This window comes from Mus musculus, chromosome 9 (genome assembly GCF_000001635.26).
Source record: "Mus musculus strain C57BL/6J chromosome 9, GRCm38.p6 C57BL/6J".
In the NCBI taxonomy this organism is placed as follows: domain Eukaryota; kingdom Metazoa; phylum Chordata; class Mammalia; order Rodentia; family Muridae; genus Mus; species Mus musculus.
The window spans coordinates 14500562-14511518 of record NC_000075.6 but is presented as its reverse complement, the minus strand read 5'-3'; the positions used below and the strand labels follow the sequence as shown (position 1 = coordinate 14511518).

The following is a 10957-nucleotide window of genomic DNA, read 5'->3' as shown; positions in this document are numbered from 1 at the left end:
GTAAATTTTCTATTACAGTAGCACACTTAAAGTCACACTTCTCAGAAATTATGCCTTTTAGTAGAGTATAGCTATAGCTCTCAGAAATACTTTTCACAGTAATAAGCCATTCAAAGAGCTGTTATGTGTTTGATGTGAACTCCATGCAGCTGTGCACGTCAAACAGGATCAGTGTGAAGACATACACCTAACTTCAAGCACACACTCTTCTGGGATGCATATCATAGGCAAAAAAGAGAACACTGTCCTCAGAAGTGAAATGGCAGACATCTCCTGAGCCACCCCAGGTGACTACTAATGGTGACATGGTTTCTCAAGTGGAATCTCTCTTAGCCTCCACCATACTTACAAAACAGTGATGTCATCTACCAATAGACCTCAAACCAATGTGAGATAAAGAAAAAAACTTAATGCATTAAAAACACAGCACACAGGCTGGCAAGATGGCTCAGCGGGTAAGAGCACTGACTGCTCTTCCGAAGGTTTTGAGTTCAAATCCCAGCAACCATATGGTGGCTCACTACGACCCGTAATGAAATCTCATTCCCTCTTCTGGTGTGTCTGAAGGCAGCAACAGTGTACTTATCTACAATAATAAATAAATCTTTGGGCCAGAGTGAGCAGAGGTCCTAAATTCAATTCCCAACAACCATATGGTGTCTCACTACCACCCGTAATGAAATCTCATGCCCTCTTCTGGTGTGTCTGAAGGCAGCAACAGTGTACTTATCTACAATAATAAATAAATCTTTGGGCCAGAGTGAGCAGAGGTCCTAAATTCAATTCCCAACAACCACATGAAGGCTCACAACCATTTGTATAGCTACAGTGTACCCATATACATAAAATAAATAAATAAAATCTTTAAAAAAAACCCACAGCACACAAAAGTAGTTTTCATTTTGAAAAGAAATTATGCAACTTTTTATAAGCTGTATAAATTGTAGCAAAAAGTTGGGGACAGTGGTTTATTTAGGTTAAAAATATTTATTACAAGCAGATTCCCCGTTTCCCATATTAAAAAGAAACTAAGGCCTGGTTAGATCCATTTCTAAACCCATTATCTAATAAAGTACTACACTAAGGGAAAGAGACTGAGAAAGTTAACACTGGGAAAGAACAGAAACCAAAAAAAAAAGTCAAATTGATCCTTAACAGTTTAGTTTTTAATTAAGCACATAAAACTATATTACTTAATATATTTCTCCATGAACTTCTTGTGAAATTCAGATCGCAGTGTATCATTTACAAATCGTTTGTCTTTCTTCTGGTCATCTATACCTTTTGCACAGTTCTTAAAAACGACATCATCATCCCATCTAAAGAGGAAAAACAAACAACAAATCTGTTATAGTTCATCAGGAGACAAGAACACAACAGACTATAAACCATCACAGATGCTCAACATGCTGTCACCAGACAGCAAAAGCAGCAGCATGCCTACTGTGTGGGGCTGTCACAGCAGGAGGGCATCCCCACTCAGAGCAGACACCACTTCTCCACTAGGAGCAAGTCAGTTACAAAGAAGACACACATAGATTGTGCTTAGGTAAAAGTGTGGTATTTTCAGATTTAAAACACAGAGGCAGGGCCACTTGTCCTGATCCAGACACCTTCAGACAGTAAGTGACCTGTTTACTGTGCTTTGTACAGTTTCATACATTCTCATCAGTTATATCTACCATGGCACACTTCATAATGCAAGGACGAACTACAGGAATGTAACAAGAAAGATTTATAGACCCATGGCTGCTGAAGTGTTCAGAGTAGAGCTCAGTTATATTTCAGAAAACATTAAACACACTCATCAGCAGGTGTTACGGGAAATACGTAGACCAGAGCTATGACCTTCTACATAAACATAAGCCCTTACATATAATAAAGACACTCAAAAACATGCATTAAACACAGCCCATGTAACATGCTTGCATGTGCTGGTGCATGACCACCAGGAGAAACTGCACAAGGGAAATGAGCAAAGCTATGCACACTTATGGAAACTATGTCAGTAAATTTGTCTTGATGCAGTACACACACTAAAAGCTGACCTGCTCAGTGTGACAGGGATACAAATGTTTTGTCTCATATGCAACATGTAATTGATAGCTTCTCTTCACTTCCTCGCTTGCTCCCAACACCCAAACTGCCCTGCCCCTCTGCAATGCTAAGATACAGTCCTCCCTTTCTGCACTTACATCACCATCCCTAGACCATCATCTCTCTCCTCTCCCAATACTCTGTGACTCTCTTGGCTGTCCTCTTCTCTGGCTGCTAAGTCTTAGCATAAGATTTTAAATTCAAATACTATGTATTATGCATTTACTATGCACTTATACTGGGCACTTCTCTAGTGCTGATACAATCTTTTGACTTCTCTCTGCCCACGCTGGCAACTCCCAGATGCATTATTTAATTTCTAGCTTAGACAAACTGCAGAGACACACAGGCTAGATTTACTTAAGAGATGTACAGAACACTCCAAACCTACAATGCCTCAAACCTGCTTCCTCTTTCACATTCAGCATAAGCCATACTCATCCTCATTCCTGCCTCGCAACTGCTCAGGTCAAATGAATAGAGACTGAGCTATGATAAATTGCTAGTTGTCAGCAACCATCTCCTTGACTGTACTATTGTCTTCAAGAATGTGGGTTAAAGTTTAGCTGCATAGGTCACTACAAGGGCTGTACTTTTCCTGTGATTGAGTAAAGAAGCCAATGGTTCTGGGATGAGAAAAGAGGCTGAAGACGGAGCTTTGTTCATGAAGGGTAGGTACTGAGTGAGTGAGCAGGAGAGTGGCAGGGCAGTGCTTCTTCATTGCCGTGTATGCAGAGATGAGGCAGTGGAGCTCCTCACACCCTCACACACACTACCCCTGCTCCTGTGAGGCATCCTCATCCGACATCGGTGTCCCTCTTCAGCTCTTTATTGTCCCCCTCTGCACACTGTACATGAGAGTTCCCTCTTGGGCCCCGACTCTAAGCGTAGCTTTGGTTAGTTAGCACTGGAAACCCGCACCTTCTCTCACCATCACTGTGCCTATAGTGCACAGGTTCCTACAGGACCACTCCCTTGAGACTCCTGAGTCTCAACTTTAGTTTCACTGTTTGGTGACCTCTTACAAGGAACAGGATTTTAAGGAAGCCTATATCTCTCCACCTTGTGACTTGGATGTATATCCATGAAGACTTACAACTGTATGATCTGTGTGTATCTTATAATATCAAACATGAATACCACCATACCAAGTCCCCTAAGTCCTTCTAGAATTGAATTGTGAGGGGTGGTCTTGGGGACCCCAACACTAACATCTCACGTAAAGCTTGGTAGCTACAGTCACTCTGGCTCTCTTATTTAGACAATCACTAAGCAGAGACTTGGCTATTATAAGTATGCATTAAAATGAAGTCTCCCACCTCTTTTCATCTTCCGTATTCTAAAATCTGATTGGGAAGGTTATCAACAGAAAGTGGGATCCTAGAAACTTTATAGAACACACGGAACACTAACCATGGTCACACACGTACACCAACCCATGACTTTTCGTACCTTCTTTTAACCTTGAAGTTGGCCTGAGGCTGGGACGGGCCAGTGAGGTTTAGGAGAGGGTTTCCACTCAGAATGTTTTCCATGCGAATTCTCTCTTCCTCTGCTTTTTGTTCTTGTTCCTGTCAATGACAGAGGAAGACACAAAGTTACTCTCTCCAGGTCAGCTGACCAATATTAGCCCACAATGAACTCATCTGGTACAGGGAGAAAAGATACTTTTCCTTTTTTTCTGTTTAATGACAGGGTCTCCAGCAACCCAAGCTGGCACGGGACTCGCTAGGTAGCAGAGGATGACCTTGACCTTCTGAGTGCATGGTAGGTGTGCAGGCCCCCATTTGCAGTGATAGGGATGGGGTGGTGCAAGGCCTGCTACAAAGCACTTTACCACTGACCCACTCCTCTTTTTGATTCTTAGTAAATGCCAGGAAAATCTTACTAATAAAACTTAAGCACGTTGCCATTTTTATCCCATCCTTGCCAATAGTCATTGGCCTCTCTAAACTGTGAGAAGCTGAGATGCTAGCAAGGTTGTTGTCTCACTTTTTAAGGGGCTACAGACAACATAATTCAATTTTGAGTTACAAACCATGTTAAGTTTCCATCTCTAGGATGAATTAGTTATTAACTAGGGAGTAATTCCTAAGACAAGACAAACTGTCATGTAAAAGATGGTCACATTCTAATAATATGTACTTCAATTAATTTATATAAAATATCGTTTGTTCTTATGCTTTATTGTTAGCGATCTATACCTTTCTTATATACTTTCTTCACTGTTACAATACTGTCTATATTTTTAAAAAGTATTTCTGTATATATTTAGCGTGTGTGCATGCATGCATATGGGTACCACAGTACAACGGAGGTCAGGGGACAACCTGCAGAAATCCATTCTCTCATCATGTAGGTTCCCTGCTAGGCCATCTTGCCCATTCTCCATTTGTTTTAAAGACACAAATTTTCAATGCTAGTTTGGTTTGGCCTTCAACTTGTGATTTTCCTGCCTTAGCCAATGAGTGTCAGGATCAGAGGTGTGAGTCACCATTTCTAGATCACTTTCTTCACTACTATTGTAACATAAATTTCTTCAAACTCAAATCACTCCATTTCATTTTAAGAATTAGAAACACAAAATTTCTAAAATTCTTACCTGTAATTTTTGTAGTTATCTGTTAACATAACTTAAATCAAACATCAATCACACTTTGCTGTGCTTTGGGGATGACAGAAATCGATGACATAATAGATGAAGAGTCTCTCTAGAAGTCACTTTAAAATGAATCTTATTTTCCATATAGGTTCCTGATACTTCATTTTAATATGCAAATGTGAACAATGGATCTCACTTTTACCAGCACAAACAACTGGTAGGTGAAAAGTATGTCACTCTTGGGGAAAACCTTTTAGGCTACTGCAGAGATCTTAAAGTCAGGAACTTTGTATTACAATTAGGATCAGACAGCTTTCTGAAAACCGATAGGGGGGTAGGGAAGGAAGCAGTGAGGTGGCTCAGCACACAGCGGTGCTTGTCAGTAAGCCACATAGCCTGAATTCAGTTGCCAAACCATGGAAGGAAAACTGAGTCTTCAAACTTGTCCTCTGATCTCCATATATGCATGCATCTATCCCGGAATCCAGCAAAATAAATATAATGTAAAAAACAGACCTTCTCCAAAGATGCCACAAAACCAGGAGCAGGCTTACTCACACTTAAGACACAGCACTGGGAAGAAAAGCCAACCCTTCCCCACTCGGTTACCAGGCTTGGAGGCTAATGTCAGATAGCCTGTGGGCCAAACTCACACTCCCAGCCCCACACTTGCGAAGTAGACTTTTGCGAATATGGCATCCTATTGATATAGGCACTGTGTCCACTACTGCTCTGGAGTGGCAGTAGAGCAGACCTAGTACAGCTTTACCAACCTCTGCTTACCGTTCTCATTTCCAATGTTTTTTAAACGTTTATTTTATGTGGTATTTTGACTGCAGGTAGGTCTATACATCACACACACTCTTGGTGACTGAGGAGACCAGAAAGAAGCGTTAGGTCCCAGAGAACTGGAGTTACACATGGCTGTGAGCCACCATGTAGGTGCCGGGAATTGAACCTGGGTCCTCTGCAAGAGCAGCCAGTGCTCTTAATGACTGAGCCATCTCTCTAGCGCTTACCATGCAAATTATAGTTCATTTCATTGCATATGAGGATTATTGAAACAGTCCAAACTTTTTCCAACCTCTCTACTTTTGCCAAAAGAAATCAATCCTGCACACAGGAAGGAACTCCATGAATCTTTTAGAACAAAGCCCTCACGTCCTCAGCACTTCTCTATAAACCTGATACTCTATGCCCTCTACATTCTTGAGGCAGTCTCACTCTGTAGCTCAGGCTGGCCTCAAACTACAAAACCTGCCTGAGCTTTCTTTGAGTTCAATGTTATTTTTTCCTCATTGTGTAGGTGAAGAGACTGTGGATATGCAAACAAGTTAGGTGACTTGCCCTGGACTATACAGATCTCACTAATTTGTTCTGAGACACAAATGTCTCAAAGAAGGCAGGAGACAAGAAGAGAATCTCTATAAACCACGTAGACCAGCGGTTCTCAATCATGGATCATGACTCCTTAGGGGTCAAATAACCCTTTCATAGGAGTTGCCTATGATGACTGGAAAACACAGACATGTGCATTATGATTCATAACTAGTGAAATTTCAGTTATGAAGTACCAACTAATTAATTTTAAGGTTGGGGTCACCATAACATGAGGAACTATATTAAAGGATTGTAGCCTTAGGCAGGCTGAGAACCACTGCTGTAGACTATCTTTAATTCTGGCATTTAATTAGAAAATCAAACATTTATTCATTTGCTTTTAAACAAGCTGAGCATGATAGTTCTATCTGAACTATCTGAAAGAAATTTCCTACGTAATTAGGGGACCGAGAATGCCATTATAAGAAGACAGATCCCCAGGTGTTCCAACATTTAGACATGACAGAACTTGATGGTGTGGTATGAACGCCAACACTACCTTCCTGGCCTGCTCTTCAGCTCTTTCCTTCTTGATCTTTTCTAGCTCTGCGAGAAGAGCTGCAGTATCATCGTCATCGCTCTCCTCTTCAAAATCTTCATCTTCCTCCTGGGACAAGTCAAGGTGACCCGAGATATCAGAAAGAAAATATACATTATTCACCTTTCTCATAGAAACTGTACTTACGACGTCTTTGAAAAAAAATTTTCCTAAAGGGAAAAGTACTCAAATATCATAATTAAAACCAATAACCATTAGAAATATAATAAATAAAGCCCAACAACAAATTATGAATGCTTACGAAAATGTCAACCCCTGATAAAGTACCTTTCGTATTTACATGGTCAAAAAGGATTTTCACATGGTACCAATGGAAAACAAGTACACTTCACAATAAAACACGGTACTATGTTCACTGTCTCACCCTGAAGAGCTAACGTAGTTTCATGTAGCTCAAAATGACTAAGTTAGCAAGAGCAACTGCAAAAAGGGGTGCTAAGATTCCAACAGAAATATTTGGAATGAACAACTGAATTTCACTTACTGTAAGACTTCTCATTTTAATAACTATCAGTCAGTTCTAACTGTTGACACATATACGCAATTAGATGCTACTCAAGGAAGGTCACTCATGCCTGCTCAGTTGCAGTCGGAAGTCAGGTGTAGTCGACTACTCAGAAGGTTGAGGTACGAGGCAGGAAGGCTGTGATTAGTAGACCAGCCTGAGCTACATACAACTGAAAAGGCAGTTGTGTCCCAGTGACTGTTTATGCTCTATCCGCTTAGACTACTTACCTCTCTAATCACTAAGGGGCCTATGAGCACTAGGTGTCTAACAGAGCATCAAATCAAAGGGAAATAAAGGGCAGTATCAAGTACAATGCTCAATGGTGCTGTTCAGAGGGCACTCATCCTGACAGTGTTCCGTGTGGTTAAAGCAAGGCAGCTTAACCTCCCGCACCACTGATAATGCTGTCAGGGGTGGGCATAGCCGCTTTCACAAACTGCTTCCACATAGCCCCCCAGATGAAACCTGTCCTAACAGTGTTTGACATAGAATACTTCCTGTTTTAAAGTTGAGGTCAGTGATATATTTCCATAACATAAAGCCAAAATGTATTAAAGTTTTTTTAGGAAAATATGATATGGTGGGCCTAATGGCAGAGGCCCACAGTTCTAGCACCAAGCGGGCTTAAAACAAGCAAGCAAGCAAACAAACAAAACCTAGCCCAAACCCAAAACTAAAACACATACGTCTGTGAGAGGATCGTCAGCATCAAGGTTGGCAGCAGGAATCTGGTCTAAGCGGGGCTTCTTTGACACTGAAGAGGAAGTTGTATGCTCTGAAGAAAACAAACACTTACTTAGCATATTGAAATAAGTACTAGAGTGGTTTTTATTTATTTATTTACTTATTTATTTAATGAATACACCATCATTACTCTCTTTTAACACACTGGAAGAGGGTACCAGACCCCATTACAGATGGTTGTGAGCCACCATGTGGTTGCTGGGAATTGAACTCAGAACCTCTGGAAGAGGTGGTGCTCTTAACCACTGAGTCATCTCTCCAGCCCAAGTACTAAATTTTTAAAACCATTTTAGAAACCTTTGGGCAAAAAGAATCCACACAAAGCATAGTGACACCCGGGATCCACCCTGTGACTGGCAAGTAAGTCTTTGATAAATATTTGTTGGTTTACACGAAATGAATTAGTGAGAATGCAGATCACAGCATCTTAGGAGACCTACCCAATGCTCACATGTAGTAGAAACACAAAAAGGATAACTGATGCTTCTCTCAAAACTCTTCAATTACATTCGGTGTCCCAGACAGAAGGCCTAGTATCAATGCATGATAGTATCAATGCATGGGACTGGAACAAACCTCATTCTCATCTCTAATCATTCATCAAAGAGATACAGCTCACAAAAATGCTACTTATTTCCAATTACCAGGATACACACAGTTTCTGCACACAACTGAGACAGACATGACGGACAGTACGGGTACCTCGAGTTGGGCGGTCCCTGTTTTTGTCCCTTGCAGCAGCTCTCTCTCTCTCTTCCAGTTCTCTCCTGAAGTCACGGTTTCGAACCTCTTCAGGGGCATCCTGTGTGGTTTGTCTTAAGTAGGAAAAACAAAACAAAACACGTCAAAAATGTTGGCCTCACTTGTCAAGGAAAAGAACCTATATAGCTTCAACAATTTAAGACAATCCAGAATGTAACTGTCTGTCAACAACAAAAAGGAAGAAGATAAGACAATATCCCAATCTGAGGGTTAATACACTCGTAGTGTTCCTTATCACTAGAACAACAAACTAAAGCACACAATTGCCTACAACAGAATGTCTTTGGCTTTTAAAAAAAAAGATTTATTTATTTTATGTATATGACTACACCATTGCTCTCTTTAGACACACCAGAAGAGGACATCAGACCCCTCCGATGGTTGTGAGCCACCATCTGGTTGCTAGGAATTGAACTCTGGACCTCTGGAAGAGCAGTGCTCTTAACTGCTGAGAAATCTCTCTAACCCATGTCTTCGGCTTTTTAAAACAGTCCACCAATTCAAGGGCTGTTAGAGCAACACTTCCATATTCACTACAGCTCCGTCTTCTCTGATGTGATTATCATGACTAATGAGTGCTTCATCTACACATAGCAATTCCTGGTTCAAAGGAACTTATGCTGGAAGACTGTCTAGCAACTTTACCTGTAGGGCGTAATTTTATTGTAAACTTTTTTGAAATACTTCTCTTTGGAGATCAGTAACCTAAATACTATAATTTAGACATGACCATAAGTCATATATATACATACATATATATAGAGAGAGGCTTGGTCCCATTCTGTGAACAAGACAAATGAAGGCCTTCTTACCTGTACTTTATCTTTGTATGAGAGGGAAGATCTCTGCTTGAATACTGCTTGGAGAGCTGGCTCAAATCCCCTTCTCCTTTTCCTCTCCCACCTCTTGCAGGTTCAAAAGTTGGCCTGGCTGCTGTTGTCATCTTTTAGTCTTCGGCAAAAGTGAATTTAAGTTATACTTTCATTTTACAGATAACTCAAAAATATCTATTCTTAAATCCTTCTCAAACTCCCCAAAATTGCTTAGTTTGCTTCAACACAAGTTCCTAAAAATCCGAATTATGAAACTCAGGGTGTTTACTAGGCAACTCTTATTCAGTATAAATAACTACTATGAAGATCTGAGTTAGTGCTTCTGTTCTGGCTGGGTAGCCCTGGGCAAGTCTTCTAGCTCGTTTCTGTCATTTGTGGAATGCCGACATTTCTATAGTATTATGAGATTCCCATACATGATGTCAGATCTTGCACAACAGTGTAGTGTAGCTTTTAAAATAAATGACTTAAAAAAATGTTATCCCACTAGCACTAGCTTCTCTGAGATTTTATTTTATTCTTTTTTAAAAAAAATTTATTCTTTTTTTTTTTTTTTTTTAATTATAGGATCTCACAATGTAACTGTCCGGCCAAGATTTGCTGTTCTACCAGAAACCTCACACTACAGCAAAGAACCCAATAAAAAACAAATTTCTTTTAAAGTCACAGTCAAACTTATTATGTTAAAATTTGTTTAAAGTCCCCAGTGACATTTACATGGGCAACCATTACCCCAGAATCTTGTTGACTCAATTTTCTTCTAAAGCAGTTACCACAACATTTATCAAGGCTGTAACTTCCGCGATGCTCAGAAAATCGGAACTCCACCCAACCAAGTATCAAGAACCCATCCTGAACTGGGTATGATGGGGGTACTCCTGTGATTCCAGAGCTTGGGAGGTGAAAGCAAAAGAATCGGGAGTTCGAAGCTAGCCTAGGCTACAAGAGAACCTTTGCCATTTTTAGCTGTCAAATAAGAATTGCAGCCTAACTGCAGGGCTACTAAATCTCCGTTAGCTTAAGCAGCTGCTCACACAGATCGTGTGTGAAGTGGGAGTTTCTCCCCATCCCACCCTCCTTTGCTTTTCTCAGTGTCTGAGGCGCTGCACCGGTGACCGCCCCGGGCTCGGCTTCAGCTCCGGACCACCATCCCTGCACCGCGGCCTGTACGATCGTCACGGGCTGCGGCGGCGACTCGGCTCCCCGGTGCCACCCACACAAGAACCACAAACCACCATGCCCGGCTGCTCACTCTGGCGGGGGTCCTACGCAGCACCTTCCGAAACTCACTCATGAACCAATGCGACCCTTAGCTCCCAGAAATCTCGGCGCCGGGGGCGCCAGGCCCAAGACCGGAAACAAAATGCAGAGCTTCCAGTTTTTACACCAGGGGCTCGGTTGAGACCCGGAAGCAAAACCTTCGCACTTCCAATGGCTGTGGAGAAGATGCGAACTCCACACCCGGAAGCAAT

General features: G+C 41.4%; 1 protein-coding gene across 2 annotated transcripts; it reads right to left on the bottom strand.

Annotated features, from left to right (window-relative positions):
• Positions 1-898: 898 nt before the first annotated feature.
• Cwc15 (CWC15 spliceosome-associated protein) lies at positions 899-10915 on the bottom strand. Of its 2 annotated transcripts, none has more exons than NM_023153.3 (7): positions 10738-10900; positions 9465-9603; positions 8593-8705; positions 7833-7921; positions 6579-6686; positions 3550-3668; positions 899-1319 (listed from the first exon to the last, which is right to left on the bottom strand). In NM_023153.3, the coding sequence occupies exons 2-7, from the start codon at positions 9593-9595 to the stop codon at positions 1190-1192; spliced, it is 690 nt and encodes a 229-aa protein (NP_075642.1). In that variant the 5' UTR covers positions 9596-9603; positions 10738-10900; the 3' UTR covers positions 899-1189. The 2 variants fall into 2 exon arrangements, with proteins under 2 accessions (NP_075642.1, XP_006510600.1); XM_006510537.3 differs by having other exon boundaries at positions 938-1319; positions 10776-10915.
• Between the last annotated feature and the right edge of the window lie 42 nt (positions 10916-10957).